The sequence below is a fragment of the Blennius ocellaris genome (assembly GCF_963422515.1).
Source record: "Blennius ocellaris genome assembly, chromosome: 11".
Taxonomy (NCBI): domain Eukaryota; kingdom Metazoa; phylum Chordata; class Actinopteri; order Blenniiformes; family Blenniidae; genus Blennius; species Blennius ocellaris.
The window spans coordinates 13,616,315-13,634,075 of record NC_137660.1 but is presented as its reverse complement, the minus strand read 5'-3'; the positions used below and the strand labels follow the sequence as shown (position 1 = coordinate 13,634,075).

At 40.1% G+C, this 17,761-nt stretch overlaps 1 protein-coding gene across 1 annotated transcript; it reads left to right on the top strand.

Annotated features, from left to right (window-relative positions):
* Positions 1–1,224: 1,224 nt before the first annotated feature.
* LOC308136109 (tyrosine-protein kinase CSK-like) lies at positions 1,225–17,395 on the top strand. Its single transcript, XM_080504330.1, has 13 exons — positions 1,225–1,552; positions 9,649–9,782; positions 9,872–9,985; positions 10,138–10,250; positions 12,642–12,861; positions 13,934–14,027; positions 14,145–14,210; positions 14,906–15,005; positions 15,100–15,190; positions 15,277–15,350; positions 15,675–15,870; positions 15,963–16,049; positions 16,585–17,395. Exons 2-13 carry the CDS (start codon positions 9,768–9,770, stop codon positions 16,768–16,770), a joined length of 1,356 nt encoding a protein of 451 aa, XP_080360456.1. The 5' UTR covers positions 1,225–1,552; positions 9,649–9,767; the 3' UTR covers positions 16,771–17,395.
* Positions 17,396–17,761: the final 366 nt, after the last annotated feature.

Genomic DNA, 17,761 nt, shown 5'->3' with positions numbered 1-17,761 from the left:
AGCAGTACGATCGAACATTAAAATTTAACTGTTAACGCACTGATTCAGCTGTAGAAGTTACTTTAAGACGAGCTGCATGTTTGTGCCGTTTCAAGGCTCTGATGTCAAACCAAAATCTAAAGCTGTCTCTGGGAGACTGCATTAATTAGAAATGTCTTCAATGTAGGATGATTTCATCCGTAAGGCTTCTTTCAGTTTCATTCGGTATCACTTGGCGGGAGTAGGGGGGGGACCCCGGTTTGAATTCCTTTTGTGGCAGCAGTTAAAACTTAGAAATTAGCAATGACTTGCTGTATCAGTGAGCAGCCATGTAGATGTAATACTACTACTAGTACTACCTGAGGTCCATGTATGTAGCGGACTCCAATCCAACTGGCCACTCTTGCTATGTTACAAACGAAGCGCTCCAGTTCATATATTTGATGTCATTTTGAATCCAGATGGTGATGTGCAAATATGACTAAAATAGTCTGTAAACCAGAGGATTTATATACTGATTGTCTTACATGCACATTGGTTTAAGTCCTTCAACATTCCTCTGGCCTGATGTGGAACATCACATCTGTTGAGACAAGTCTGGACTAGAAACATCAGCCAAGTCTTTGAATGTGAATTGAAATCCGTTTTTATTTTCGGTTGTGGTTGTTTGACCACCAGGAGGCAGTGAAGCCAAATGTTCGGGCGGCGCTTCCTTGTTCAAGATGTGCTTGCAGCTCTTTGTACTTAATGCCATTTTTCTCAAATGACTTTGTTTCTCTGTGAAATGTGAACGGAAGTGAAGCCTCGGGTTGTGGACACTGTGGACCAGAGAGCAGGTGGATTCTCTGTTTACCAGGGTTGTCTTCACATCTGCAGTGTGATGGACATCACTCTGAGGCTGAGGTCAGCTCGGAGACAGTTGGGGGGGGGGGGGGGGGGGGATAATACTGAAGCTATTTTCATGTGGGGTCGAAGTTCACTGTCAAGTTTCTTGTGCAAGAATTACTGTGCAGTCCTCACGTGTCACGTCTGCAGATTGAACCAATAAAGACATCAAGCAGTGTTTATTTTGTCCTGTCTTTTGTCAACATTGCCTTATTGATCAATTTCCATCAAGTTGACTGAAACGGGTCCTTTGATAGATATTTTTAGCCGCCGGTCATCGGCGCGCATGCGCACTGAGAAGTCAAGGTGGGGCAAAAAAAGTTGAACGTTTGAGACGGGAAAAGTGCCGAAGAGGTGCACTCAGATCAGACGCTTTTGATGAGTTCTTTATTTTGGTTGGTTATTCTTGAGTCTAACAAAGAGAAAAGCGGCAACGTTTCTGCAGAAGAGTTTTTGTTTGTTTTCTTTAGTTTTTTGTGTGCTTGATGTTTACAGAAGACGCACCAGGAGCGGTTTATCTGAGTACGGATCTCTATTGACTTTCTTCTCTTCTTTCTTGCGCATCAACACAGACTGTCAAATCCTTTTTTTTTCCTTGAATGGGAATTTGTTTTCCGCTGCTCGGATGCAAACGGACGCGTGAAGCTGATCAACTTGCCAGAAAACAATCACTTCAACCTGCAGACAGGTAAGATCTTGGAGGTACTCGAGTAAATATATCTGTAATGTGATTTGTTGGTACAACAAGCGTATCATCGTGTGCATGTGCATGCAAAGTGCGGAGTTTATCCACACGTTGCTTTCACACCGATTGCACATATGCAGAGGTATTCGGGTCGAGAGGTGTCCTGAAGATATTCTACTTCCTGGGGCGAAGAAGCTGCATCGTGCAGCTTCAGACATGACTCTGTCGCGACATGTCGGATAATGACACTGAAAGATGACTTGTATTCTGCCTTCATCACATCTGGAAACAGCTGTTGCTGAGTTTGTATCGCTGGCTCACAGAAACGTGCATATCCATGTAAACAAGAAGTAGAGCTTCTCTTTTTAACTATTAATTCCCATTGTTTTGTCTCAAACTTGATGTTTATGAAAAATAGCCTTTGCGTTAAGTGTGTTTGCCACAGAAAAAAAAAAGCCTATTGAAGCTGCTGTTTATTGAAGGCGACGATCTGTTCAGGAGCGGATCTAAATAATATTTGAGGGGCACAAGGGGTACCGAGTAGTATAGAATAGATTAAAAGTAAGGTTCCCCCTTCAGACTACTGAGTGAAATCCAACTAAAAGTGTTTAGTTTGTGTATTTAGTTGTTCACATCTTTTTTTTTTTAACCTCTATTAATTCATTATCTGACCATCAAAAATGAAAATGATTATGAACTCTCTTTGTACTATTAGTGCTGCATGACATTTTGCTAATTTATTATTACATCCACCAAGGACGTAATGAAATCAACAGCATATATTTGTTTGTCTGCATGTCTTTCAGCAAGATTACGTCAAAACTGCTGCAGGGATTTTGTCAAAATGTTCACTACACGGAGTTATTGGGCCATGGAAGATTCCATTAAATATGTAGGTGATCCAGAAATGTTTTTGTTTTTTTCCCCCCCGAAACTTCACAACTTCCGAAATCCCTGATTTCTCTTGTCTCTATGCATTCATGATATTACTTTGCATGTGAGCAAAAAGGAGCTAAATGCAGCCCAGTAGTATCAGGTTGTTACATCTGGATCCACTGTTCTCAACAACAGTGCTGTTTCAAAGTAGGAATTATAAAAGCATGTCACACACACACACGCACGCACGCACGCACGCACACACATATATATAAAGTCATATTGCCTGATAACAATATAACATTTTACATGTTTAGATATTGTTGTGCAGTCTCAACTAGTGCTAGGTTGAACATTATTATCCCCTTTTGTATTTAGTAAACTATTGAACAGCATCATGAGTATCTTCAGTGGTGGAAAAACAACAACAGCTCTGTCTCACATTGTGTAATATTTACTTCAGTCTTTCACAATGAGTGACATAATACGTTTTGTACTATTCTTTATGTTCAAATAGCTTTCACATTGAAGTTTCATTTACAATTACCTTATAAAGTAATAGACATCATTTTGAACCAATGAAAGTTAGGAGGCGGGAACACATGAGGCGTCTTCACACAGTCTAAAACAAGATGCTCCTGCTTTATTAAATAGTTAAAAGTTTGCATTAACTGGGGTTTTTTTTTTTTGCATCAGGGATTTATATTTTCGTGTGGCAAAACTGAAGAAGCTGTTCAACTGGAAATGAAGGGAGCTCATGAAACCACAGCAGAGCATAACTGCTGCCCTGTAATGTGTTTTGCATGGCTGCACCAGCGGAGCAAGTTTGCACAGCACCGCAGCAAGGAAGTGTTCGTCTGCACTGCAGCTTCCACTTATATGGTGTTCTCCGTTATGTTTATTCAGTGAAATCGACTCTCCTTACAGTCTGATAAGCGTGAAGAGGTTCAGTGTGTCGTTTGAACTTTGGATGGGAGTAAAATACAAAGTTCACTGGGATGGGTGGGAGCCAAAATATAGGGGATTGCCCCAGACTTACATTCAGTGATTTTACACTTCCTGCTTCTGTGAACAAAACCTTGTCTCACAGTGTTAAGTTTTTTGTTTATTTAATACATTCAGGATGCTATTTCAGCCATAAACTCAGTAATGTGTTTCCATGCTTGCGTTACAGACACAGGAATGTACACCAAGCATTAGAAACGGTACAGCAATGACTTGTTTTTCGAGGCCGAAGCACCGGATTCCTACTTCCTCTTTTAGACAGTTGTTTCACTGAGACATGCTACTGCACCACAGTCCAGCTGTTGCCCCAGAGGCTGAGCTGATTTCTTTCTTTGGAGAAGCCATCTGCAGGCTCCCGGTGTGAATTGTTGGCTTGTTCTCGCTCTCTTTCTGCACAGTTCTCACCGGTCAGTGGTTCTGTTTGTGTACCTGCCAGATAGGAGCTCAGTGGACGTGGACAGAAAGATACGTTTCGTCCTCTCTTCACTTGTCCTGTTGCCTCCCCGCTCCTGTAACAGTGATGATAACAGGGCAGCAGCAGCACAGCGTCACAAGGCTGGACATTCAGGATGGGAGGACCATCACCCTCCAGCACCCAAATAAGGGATAGGAGCCCCACAGATACTTGGGTGGAAGTGCCAGAACAATAATGAACAAACACTCCAGAAATGTTACGTAAATCATTTCCCTTCAAACCTTTTTCACTTTGAAGGATGTTTTGTTTTCACATTAAGGAACAAAGTCTTGTACAATGATGTTTTTTGTTTTTCTCATTAAGGTTGCAGATCTGTCTGCCTGACATCCTCGTACAAACTATGTTCAGCATTTATTATTATTTTTTTTTACTTCATGATTTGTCTGAAGGTAGATGAGGGAGTGGCAGATTCAAACAAGGTCAAAGAAGATATTTCTACATTCCTGTCCCGTCTTGCTTTGTGCTGTCAGGCTACAGCTCACTTCTGCCGTTCAGACCCCGACTGACTTACACCAGACAAGAGTCGGTGTTGATCAACAGGTTTGATTGGAACAATAGTAAGATTATCTTAAATATAGCTTTTAGCTCATTCTTACATTTATGCTCATGTCTTGTGATCTTTTACGGTCTTTATTCACATTGATTTTGACAGGATTTTTCTTTCTTTTCTTTTTTTTTTTAATTTCCTGTTGCTTTCATGAGTTTATGTATTTCTCTCCTAGCACCTCTTAATCAGATGTACTCATAGTTGGGTTAGTTGCATCAAGTGAAGATGATCATCGGTATCTCAGTGTAAATATTTGATGGGATTGTATCAGAGCGGTAAGTGCAAGTTAACTGTGCAGCATTTGAAGATATGAGAAACAGGTCATACTTTCTGACACGGTGAAACAAACTGCTTTCAGGGAAGCCGCTCACAAGACAGCTTGATGATGATGATGATGGATTTCTCAACGACTCGAGGGGTCAGAAGAGACTCGACAGACTCACAATGACAGCCTTGTGCACTTCCTGAGTAGCTCAAGCTTTAGTTCCATGTCAAGCTCTCTGAGAACGGCAGTGTGACTGTCGGACAGACTGAGTTCTGTTGCATTCATAGCTGCTGCTCTCCCCTGCTGCTGCACTGCATTCAGTGCCTCAGACCAGATGAATTAAAAACTAGCAGCCACTGCCGAGCTGTTCCTCACTCGCTCCTCCATCCAAGTACAGACCTATTTCTGTTGGTTTCGTTGATCCGAGAGCCTTATGAGCTCTATTTCCTTCCCAAAGGGAGAACTCGTGCTCATACTGCTCTTATGTGTTTGCAGCAGCAATAGATTTGCACATGTTTAGATTTTGTCCACAAATTCACATTGTTCGATGCAGGTGCACAAATGTGTTTTGTGCCAAATGAACTGCAACAAGAGCAAATAATGTGAGTGTGTCAGTTTTGAATCTGTGACTTGTAAAATATGGTCTGTATATTGATAATTAAGAATTTTTGAACGTGTAAGTGAAGTGACATGTTTGTGGAAAGAGAAAAAATAACCCTGCAAGAACACAACTCAGAGTTGTGCCCTAAAATTTACTGATACACATATAAATCCATGTACACAACTACACATTCCCCTGTTACATATTGTCAAAACAATATAATAATTTTTTATATTTTGTGAAGAATCTCCTCTATGAAATTAATAAATTAAGTGGTTGTCCAGTATCAAAAGATATTTACTTCTATTTATTTTGATGTATATTTTGCTTGCTTATTGGTGTTACGGTTGAGACTGTTGCCTCACTTCAAGAGTATTTTTGGTTGGATTACAGGGTTGAGGACTTTTCTGTGTGTGGATGCATTTCTTTCTTAACTTCGATTTGCTTCCACAGTCCAAAAACATGCGTGGGTGACTAATTGGTGACTCTAAAATGCCCATAGGTCAAAAAGTAAGTGTGTGTGGTTGACTGTCTCTCAGTGTTTACCCTGTAATGAACTGGCGACCAGCTTCTCCATGACGTTAAGTTAGACAGAGTGTGTATAAAAGTTTTTTTTTCTCTCTCACCCACTGCATCTTCTATATTCATTTACCCAACTTACTGTCACAGGGTGCTGGTCGTGGTCGTGGTCGTGGTCGTGGTCGTGGTCACTCATGTGCAGATGTGCCAAGGTCCCAGTTTATCACAGGGTAATGTAACACAGTTTAATGCTGACACATATGTGACTGGTGCAGCATTAGACAGAGTAGCTTTGAGCACAATACCCAGATTAGCATGTTTTCCTCTTGTTGACATAAGTGACCATAGTGTTTACTATCGTGTGCTTAAAGATTACTACAGTGAACCATAGCTTGTGTGCAAACGGGGTATTTTTTTCATATGCGTGTTACTGGATGGTCTCAAGACTTCCACGCCTCAATACTCAAAGCAATGTGAGAAGACTTGAGTGACTGTGATTGAACAACTCGTGATTAATAAGTATTATAAATCCATTACAGAGTGCGGCTGCAAGTGAGAATCTGGAGCAGGTATTTTAACACTGTTTATGGCTAAAATAACTGGAAAGTATAACATAGAGGAGATGCTGAGATGAGCGGTGTGGGGCTGTTCTTGTGGGGTTGAAGGGTGTGGGAAATGTGTCCAGATAGTTTTGTCCCTCGACGGAGAAGACAGCTGCAGAGCTCCGTAGGGGACCACATCTGTCACACCGCCTTCATTTGGAATGAAGACAGTCCTGTCTGGGACACATGCAAGTTTTTCGTCTCACATTTGACGTGTGAGGAATGGCTGGTTATTTATTTACGCTGTGACACCGTGAAAAATTCCACATGATGCTTTTGATAGATGAGAAATCCTTAAAAGGAAGAGAAGAGCACATGTGCCGTCTTTCATGTCCCACGCCAGTCTGCGGGGATGTCGCTGTATTCTGAAGCTGTCGCACAGGAAGAGGACTGCACTGTACTGAACATGTCAAAGGATATGACCTCATGTAAAGTGACGGGTTAACAGAGCCAGGATTTTCCCTGAGCCCTGACCGCTGCCACCCCTCCCTGGGAAATGATGGAGGAACTGAGGGTTTTTGGGAGAAGCGTTGGGGGATTGTGGGGGCATGGCTGAATCCTCACGTCATCACTTCGCCGTGACGTCTGCGCTCCCATTTGTTGTGAACGTGTCATGGAAACCCAAGTCCCAGGGTGACTCAGGCCTGGGGTTACTGGTGGCTGCTTTATTGACATGAAGAAACGTTGGGCTGCATGAGTCCCTCGGGTCTGGTCAGATCTCACCACCAAGTTTGCATTCCCCAAACTGAAGAGAGACTTTGATTCCGACAGGGCCTATTTGCTGGGCCTTCGATGGAGAACCAGATCTGGCTTTAGTTAAAACATTTGCTCAGCTTTCATGAGTAAAATAAAGTACAATGTAGACCAAGCTTTCCCATTTTTATCCATCAGAATTTTCCAAAATCTTTGTTCAAGCTCAAATAGGATTTTGTAATCTGCGTTATCGGTTCTTTGGCAGCCTGAAAGCTTCTCTTTACTGTTGTCTTACGTCATGGAAACATTCTGCACTAGTTGTGAAAGTGTGTTTAAAAAAAGAAGAGTTGTTATTTCTGCTTTCTGTATGACTGAGTTATTTATAAAGGCAGTCTGAGTGGTTTTTGACAGTGCCTGACATGCCTACTGAGAATTTCCCTGTCTTTACAAAGAAAAACTGCCCACTCAACGATTTTTGCCAGCATTTTGCATGAGGGTCTTCTCTTTCTGTAGCAAAAGTAACAAAAGTCCACAATATACTTTATTCTAAGTACAAATGCAAAAACTTCCACTGACAAAAGAGAAACTTTGCCACATATTTGCAATCATTCAAACGACACACAAAATTTCCCAGAGACATTTTCACCATGAGGCCACTGTGCATTAGATCTGTGGTTCTGAACATTCTAGACGACCCACATTCCTACCATAGTAAACCTCGGTGACAGCCACAACACACCCTACACAATTTACCAAAAAAAAGTGGAAGGAACCTCATAACACACTACATGTGAAATACAGTGTCTTTGTCATATTCTGTAACCATTACTTTTCTTTTTTTTTTCTGAGGTTAAACACTGAGTTAACACACCGTCTCAGAGGGGTTTGGTTTACTGGTGCCGCTTCAGCTTACAATTTAAAACTTTCACTGCAAAATATTCTTTCAGCTCGAATTTTGTCCATTGTTTCAATATTCTCTTGGTATAGTTTTATTGTTTGTTTGTTTGTTTTTATTAATTCCTCTTTTTCTTTAGCCTGACGCTCTGCCATTTGAACCCCCCTGCTTACTTTGCAAACTTACCTATGCTTATATTGCAGGCACAATTTGTAATTAGTATTTTTTAATAAATTATATTCATTTCGCATAAATGCTTAAATGTATTTGTATTGTGCCATAAATTAATTAAATGATGACTCGTCAATTTTTATGCCATAAAAATGTTATACCCCTTAAAATCAAGAGGGCTTTTCTGCCCATCCAGGAGTCTTTCGCCCCCCTTGTTGTGAATCATTGCCTGAGATAAGAAAGGAGAATATTTTCACATTCAACGGGTGACTTTTAGCCACTGCTTTAGTCAATTGTTTTGTTGGCTCCAGTCACAAAAGCCATCTCATGGTATTTTACATTAAGGAGACATGTAGAAGAAAAACCTGCCGTTTCAAAAGAGGAAGTGTACATGACGTTGGTCAGCAAAAATTCCCTGCTCATAGGGAGAAACCTTCTGCAGGTCCAGATGCACAGCTTGCTGCTTTCTGCCGTACTGGTTGCCGATTAGAGGACAATAAGAGAGAAGACAAGAGAGGGCACAATCTACAGCCAGAGATCTTGCAGGAATATACAGGGAGGAGGGAGACACACGAGGTCATTGACATACAATAATGGCATATGAACATATGTGAAGTGAAGAAAGGATAGACAACCACTGCATTAAAGAAGGTGTCTCGTTCCCCCGTCCTCCTTTACCTCATCTGTACCTGAAGACTTGTTGTGTTTTTATGTTGCTTGTTTTGTTTTCATACAAGTTCTAAATTAATCAAATATTGTATAAGAAAAAAAGAAGAAAGTGTCTCAGCAGTCTAAACAATGGTCAAAAATGGTGTGATATTTGCAAAAGACACCAAATGGAATTGTTAATTCCTCTGATGAAGCATATTCCAGAATTAAAGGATTATCTTATTGATAAGTGCTACAAAGAATTTGTATTATTGTGGGATAAAAAGTAAACCATCTGTAAAATCATTTCTTAAAGTGTTATTACAGAGAGCGTGCCAAAGCAGTCTTCTCTCGTAGACTTCCCATTCCGACCTCCCAGTACACCCTGGGACGAACTACTGAGGTTTAATCCACACCAAGTCTTTTGTGTCAAAGGTCTATGACCAGCTCATGTCCTAAGATGATTCTTCCAAGCGGAATTCAGGGATTAGGGTAAATAAAAAATAAAAAAGTAGTTTCTTAACTTCCTGCAATGATATGCATTATGCTTAATGACCTCTGTATGTATATGTCTTGTTTAAATCTTCTGTTACCTTTCATTTTGTATAATACACATTTTGGGGAGGAGAAGGTCAGCAAAAAAAAGCTGAAGCTGTACACCTAATCTATAACACAACTGTTTGAAGGAAATGTAAAACATGATCAAGTTACCAAATATGGTCACTAACCCACCCCCCCAAAATATAAAAATAAAAAGTGTTAATACTTTAAACATCTGATCACTGCCCTTTTCTCTTCATAGGTACTGTGTTTGTGTGTATGTGAGTGTGAGTGTGTGTGTATGTGAGGGTGTGTGTGTTCAACAGCTCTCATGGTAGCAGCTCCAGGACCTCACCTGTGAGAGGATCGAACCACCTCACCATGACAGAGGTCCAGGTACAAGCAGTGATGACCCTTCAAACTCAGAAATACAACATTCCTTCATTTGCCCTCAACTAAACCGCCGTCTGTCTGCGACGCTGCAGATTCCATGGCCGCAGGGCACAGAGTGTGTGGCCAGGTACACCTTTAAAGGCACGTCGGAGCATGATCTGCCCTTCAACAAAGGAGATGTGTTGACGATCATCGTTGTCACAAAGGTAAAATTTGCGTGCTTATTTTCCCGTGAGGTCTATTTATTGTTTGAGTGCTCGTGCGGGCCGTCTAGTTCATTACCCTGGACATTGTATTTAGATTTAGAGGTATTTAGATTTCTTTATTCATCTCAACAGCTACTTGTATTTTGTTTCAGGATCCAAATTGGTACAAAGCTAAAAACACTGCAGGCCGCGAGGGAACAATTCCCGCCAACTACGTTCTGAAAAGGGAAGGTGTGAAATCTGGAGGCAAGCTGAGTTTAATGCCGTAAGTATACAGATTATTATGCTTTATTGAGTTCTGAGCAAGCAGGTCAATGGAAACATATCTGCTGTGTTGATTCGTGTCATGTCTGTCCGCCGTGGTTAAAAGGACTCGACTTCGCCCTCTTCATATGGCTGTGTGGTTGCAGAAGGCCGACGGCCTATTTGTTGAACCAGTCATGCTGGAGTTGTGTGAATGGAGACCACAGTTTGGTCGGGCTGTGTTGTAATTGCAGTGCAGTTGCGTCTGCTTCCACCTCAAGATCTCAGCACAATTTCCGGTTGTTTCTTTTCTTTTTCAGACAAAAGTCATTTTTTTAAATCTTCCTGTTTTTCTTCACAATGTACTTTCTGTTTGCATATGAATGAATGTCAGGTTTATCCATAGTTGTAAGACGTCTCCGACTGACCAAACTTTTATGGGGAAATGGCCTTTCCATTTCTTTGGGGGGGATTTGAAGCTGTTTCATTTTCAACCAAGTTGTTTTTGCTGGTCAGCTGAACACGGATATAACAGAAGTCAACGGAAGTCATTGTTTAATATGCAGTTACAATTACACACACAAGGGATATTTGTGATTTAGTAAATCATTTCTTTGTTGTAACTGCTTGGCATGGGCAGAGAAGATTGGGCATTTATTTCATGGAGGCAACCTTCATACTCAGCTCGGCTGCTTATTCCACAAATGCGTGTTTGTGCAAAAATAGCAGCATTTAATATCGAAAGAAACTCTGAATTTCCAAAATTATAAAAGGCGTGGTATTGTTTTTTACAACATCGCAGTAATCTGCCAAACACTCATGGCATCAATTTTTGTGCGCGCTTCATTAAATACCATTAGGAATGAATTTGACACCAGAATGCTGATGCGCCTGCAGGGTCTCAGAGAAGAGGCGTCATGATGTCTGTAAAAGTCTGTCCCAAACCTCAGTGTCAGCTTTCCAACAAGCTTTTCTGTATCATATTCAAATGCATCTTTCTTATGGAATCAGATGCAAATTGTTTGAGTCTATTTCCTCAAAGCTGCATTTAAATATGGGACTACGTCAGTAATAAAACTGGTTGTATGCAAATGACTAAAATCTACAGTGTATATCTGGATGCTGGAAATAATCATATTTGCCTATTTGAAGACTCATGATGAGGTCATATGGTCAAAGAAAGAAAGAAAGAAAGAAAAAGTTGGCTGACTACGACTGACCACGATTCTAAAATACAAAACATAAAATGTCTTAAATACAGTCAGTGCTAACACCATTTAAATAATGCACCATATATGAATATTCTACTTCTCAAAATTACAAAAATAGAGAAATGAAATCCACCAAACTTGCAGTAAGTCTTTAGCCATCTTGATAAGGATAATTATATGCAAAAATAAAATGTGACAAAGCGTGAAATTAATCTGAAATAAAACCTAAGCGGCTGAGTGACAGTGTCACACAAGCCAAGGCTAATTTATTCACATGGCTCCAGTCAGAAACAAGGCAATTCACAGTGCTTTACAAAGAAATAAAAGGAATACATGAAAGCAAGGTAATTAAGAACAGCATCCAAAGGAGAATAAATTAAGCATAAACTTTTCTTTAAGATAGAGCTAATGAAATTAATCAAATCTATTGTCTAATGGAAAGCCTGAGCAAATAATAATGCTTTAAGGCCTGATTTAAAGGAAATCAGTGTGTCAGCAGTTCTCAGGTGTTCAGGAAGTTTGTTCCACAGGTGAGGAGGGTAGGAACTAAAAGTTCCTTCACCTTGTTCCTTCTGACTCTGGAGAAACTTAATAATGTTTCATATTCTTAGGATGTTATATATTCAACCAGTAATTCTGAGATTTATTTAGGCCTGAGACTATAAACTATAAAGATTTATAGACCAGAAGCACAATTTTGAGGTGGATCCTCTGACACACAGGCAGCCAGAGATTGAAGCTCAGGTGTGATGTGCTCCACCGTCTTTGTGACTCCTGCTGCAGCCCTCTGGATGAGCTGCAGCTGTCTGATAGATTATTTTTACTGAGAACTGTAAACACAGTGTGACAATAATCCAGCCTACTGAAAATAAACATATGAACAAGTGAAATCAAATATCAATCTGTTATATATTTTTTTTTATGTCTTGTGGCATCTAAAGTAATTTTTTTGTATTTATTGTCAGATACTTTATTTTTATGTTTGTTTTACTGTAATTTTTCATTATGAACATCATATATTCCACAGCAAATGATTCTGACATGATGAAGTGTGCAGGAGGAGGATTTTTGACTGACAGAAGGTTCAGTGTGGTGGATAACAGGATAGTTTATATACATACTGTATGAGTACACCACTACTTACCATGTGTCAGGCGAGTTTACTGACTGACCTGACCTCCTGCCGGCTCGTCTCTTTCCAGATGGTTTCATGGGAAGATAACTCGAGATCAAGCCGAGCATTTGCTCAACCCTCCCGAGACGGGCCTGTTCTTGGTTCGAGAGAGCACCCACTTCCCGGGTGACTACACTCTGTGTGTGAGCTGCGACGGAAAGGTGGAGCACTACCGCATCATCTACCACAACGGCAAGCTCAGCATTGACGAGGAGGGCTATTTTGAGAACCTCATGCAGCTCGTGGAGGTAGAGGATCAAGATAAATATCTGGCTGATAAATAAACAAAGAGTGTGTCGCTTGTGTTTACTCTGTCCCTTCACTGAGTGTCTACTAGCATGTGTGGGAGGCCCCGAGTTAACTTCAGCGACATGCAGTTCCTGGAACATGTCATGAACAGGAAGCGTGAAAGAGGAAGCGAACGCTATGCTGAGGGTAGCAACTCTAACCTCAAAGAGACCGTGCAGGATTCACTGTCAGATTGACTCCATTTCATGCGTGGGAGGCTCGTTTTCAGCTGGTGATGCTAAAAATCCTGCAGACTGAAGTACTGTAGGTACATGGTTAAACATAGAGTGACCCACTCAAGCTATTATTCTGCCATTAGATATTGAACTCATGTGACCAGACGGCCCTCTGTTGGGCATTACGATGCATTGCTCTCTGAGTTTTACTGCTTTTGAACTGTAACACTGGTACAGTTTTATTACCGTGTTTACTTATTTGATCATAAACCAAAGGTGAAGACAGTAAACCGCGAACTGTATCATGTTTGCACTTCAGACAGTTTCTTTAATATAGTACAGATAAGAAGTGAAGGTTGATATGATCTTTGGTATAATCTTTAAAAGAAAATCAATGAGGCTCAACTGAATTTTGGATACATAGCCTATCAACTAATTATGTGTTTGGATTGTCAGAAGAAACCTGAATACATAGAAAAAACAATCACAGACACAGGTGAAGCATGTCAACTCTTTACACGAGGCCTAAACTCAGAATTAAACCCAGATTGTCTTGTGGCGAGGCAACAGTTCTCACCAGTACAACACCGCACTGCACAGTCTAAAATCTATCAGTCTGAATTAGAGCTCCTAATTTGAATCTTGAATATTATTTTGGAAGGCCATAATAATAAGTTTGTTAATAAAATGATGTATTGTTTAGAAAAAAATTTGCATGAATTATTTATACTTTTTCACACAAAAGCCTGTCCTGTTGGGCGACTCATTGTCGTGATGTAAAGCCCCAAAAGTTAGCAAAAATGACTCTTTGTGATCTGTTGGCTCATTGTCGGCTATCATTGTTCCTCGTGTCTAGCACTACACCAAAGATGCAGACGGCCTGTGCACCAGACTAATCAAGCCAAAGCTGGAGGAAGGGACAGTGGCTGCTCAGGACGAGTTCTCCAGGAGTGAGTTTTTAATCATTTGTGCAACTACAACCGATTGTAAAGCTTTTTAGTTTTGGGAATCATATGTGCATGATGTGTCTTTAACTGGAATGATTTCCTCATTGAATGACCCAACAGGTGGCTGGTCGCTGAACACAAAGGATCTCAAGCTGCACCAAGTTATTGGAAAAGGAGAGTTTGGAGGCAAGTCACCTCAGGTTTATGTTCAGTTTGGCAAACTTTGCACTGTATTGTTAATGTGACCACAATCCCTTTTGTTAACAGTGTGTGATGACCACATTTGTCAATATTTTAGGAACAAATGAAATGCTTCACATTGTGAATGATTTTAAAGTTTTCAGTTAGTTTATCTTGGTTAACCTCTGTTTTCTTTCATGTTTAAAATTCTGTGATTTTTTAAGTCAATATTCATTTTTAAGTGTGTTTCACAATATTAAAGCATCATTCTCACTTTAGCAGAATCTAAAATAATAATAATAAAATAATTTGAACTAAGCTGAAACATACTTCAACAAAGAGTATGAACAGTGGCCTGCCTCAGTCATTCAGCTGCACCGTTGCTTCCCGTCGAATGCTTTGCTTGGAGAACTGAAAATTAGTTTGGTAACATTTGAAGTTCAAGATTACACCAGTTGCAATCGGCTTTTCAGTTGTCAAATGAACCTGCAGGAAGTGCTTTAAAATAGAGGGGCTATTTATACTATTTTCACAATGAAGCTGAACCACTAGACTGCGACGCATCGTCAGTCAACAAATTTCACTTGATCCAGGTTCAAATCTCAAAAGACACAAAGTCTTCTCATTTTCTTTTCCCCTCTCCGTATTGGTTTCCTGGGAATACACCCAGACTGATATTTCACCATTTGGAATTGTTCCAGATGTCATGGTGGGAGACTACAGAGGGACTAAAGTCGCTGTGAAGTGCATTAAAAACGATGCAACGGCACAGGCTTTTATTGCAGAGGCTTCTGTCATGACGTAAGACAATAATCCACATTCCTAATGTTTTTAGTTTTTTTTTATTTGGAAATACGAACACAAAGATTCCTTCATATTTTCTCCCCTGGAACAGGCAACTACGACACGATAACCTTGTCCAGCTACTGGGAGTGATCGTAGAGGAGAACGGGAGCCTGTATATAGTTACTGAGTATATGGCAAAGGTAGGAGTGGAAAAGTCCAATGATCTGTCAACGTCCAAGGTACCAATGCAAATAATGTATAACATGTTTGTTTGTTTTGTTTTCAGGGCTGTTTAGTTGACTACTTGCGTTCCAGAGGACGGACAGTGCTCGATGGAGACGCTCTCCTCCATTTTACATTGTACGTACATCTCAGTGATCAATGATGAGAACCTGCCGGCTTTTCAGTAACGACGCTGTGGATCAGGGTGTTTCTAAACAGATCAATGATTATATCTGTGGCAATATTGAAGCAAAACACAAAAGCTGAGGGAAGAAGGCATCAGCAAATAAACACACTAAACAGACTAAGAAATAACACACCTGGTTGAGCACATTATCAACAGACATTTCCAGCTTCTTTCAGTGTTTTTCATCCTGCCTCAGTCCTTATATATAGTTTGAATTTATTGTATCCAAACTCACAAGTGTATTTTATCTTCTTTTTTTTTAACGCCTGTAACAGAGATGTCTGTGAAGCTATGGCATACCTGGAGGCCAATAACTTTGTGCACCGAGACTTGGCTGCGCGAAACGTTCTCGTGTCAGAGGACAACATCGCCAAAGTCAGTGACTTCGGTTTGACCAAGGAGGCTTCGTCCACTGAAGACTCCGCTAAACTGCCTGTGAAGTGGACCTCACCAGAGGCCCTCAGAGAAAAGGTCTGTTGTAATCTGATTTGACTTGCAAACCCATCCACACAATGAGGCAAAGCTCTGACTCGATTGTTTTTATTTTCTTCACTAATCAACAGAAGTTTTCCACCAAATCAGATGTTTGGAGCTACGGCATTTTGCTGTGGGAGATTTACTCTTTTGGCCGAGTCCCTTACCCAAGAATTGTAAGCATCAATATCTCTTTGGATGTAGACGTTTGCATGCGGCTCTCACAGAGCATCAGATGGAAGATGATCTCATTTAAAATAGACTGAATTAAGAGCAACACTCACATATACTAATACAGATTAGTCTCATTTTAATTAAATATTAAAATGAGATTAGGTGAATTATCCAGCTTCTGTGAGGTCGATCAGCTGACTCTGGATAAAGGCAGGATACACCCTGGACAGGTCACCAGTCCATAAAAAGCAAATACAGCAATATAGATAGTCGCACACGCACTCATATTCACACTTACGGGCAATTCATAGTCTCCTATTGTCCAGCAAATACATGTCTTTGTACTGCGGGAGGAAGAGTGCCCTGAGAAAATGCATGTAGCAACAGAGAAAAATGTTTTTCAAGTATCAAAAGTATTTTAAGGTCATCTGAGGTTCCAAATTGCCAGGCACATAGTTTAAATGTCAGTTCTCTGGCATCTGTTTGTAAAAAAATGTTTCAGCAAAATAAAAAAAAAGTTTTTCTTTTTCCTTGCAGCCATTGAAAGACGTGGTGCCTCGGGTGGAGAATGGGTACAAGATGGGCTGTCCAGACGGCTGTCCTGAAGTCGTGTATAACATGATGAAGCAGTGCTGGAACATTGATCCTGCTGCTCGACCAAGCTTTCAAATGCTGAAGGAGTGGTTACAGCACATCAGCCAAGGGGTGGAAAAAAGACATTGAGAGATCTGACACTTGAACTGTAACCCTGAAACTGTCCAATCCACCATAATTTCAAAAAAGTGTCCAAATGTACTTGTCTTAATAACAGGCTTCACACCTGGTTGTTTAAACTGCAAAATGTCTTTCTGACAAAGTTGAATCAGAACATCGAGGTTCATTATGTTTTCCTACAGATCAACATGATTGTCATATCATCAAAACACAGCGCTGCCTCAGAGCCATAGTGCCTTGACTCATTCCTTTACATTTGTATCGATCGTCATGTTGGTGTGTTCATTCATAATGTTCCCAATGAGTAACGTCATTAAACTCACTTGACTGAATCTGTTCAAGGAAAAAAAAATGTTTTTAAAATAAAAATACAATTTTGATACATGAGTAAAAGCTGTATATATATGTTTTTTCCAGGTACACAGTCTTGCATGAATGTGGGATTAAATGGAAAATACAGCTGTTGATTGTGCAGCTTTTAATCTTTATTATGTAGGGTTAAATGTGTCATGCCTACTTTGTGATCTCTCAGCAAAATGGGAGCTCAAGTACCGATAAAGGTTTTATTAAGCAAATCTTTTGGATTTCAATAAAAGGTCTGACTTTTCTATGTAAGGGAACAACAGAATGTTAATAAGTGTCATGTTATGCCCTTTTCAACAATAAAACAATTATTTTTAAACTGATTTGTTAAAGAAACATCTTTTTTGATCATTAACACAATCCAAGTTAATATACTAAATATTTATTCCAAAGTTGATAATGGGTTGAAGCTATAAGTATTTACTGAGGTTGCAAAATCTAAATCTCATTCTGGAATTGTTGCTATTTAAAAATGACTATTTAAAGAAAGACTTCAAGAAGTGGGGCAGTGATGTAGTGGAGCTGGTGTCAAACATACAACAGCACTGTGCCACAAACGGTTTCTGACTGATTTAGTCTAAAGGAAACATTGGAAGGTACATTCTTCTCTGCACTAAAACAAAGACGTAACTTTTTC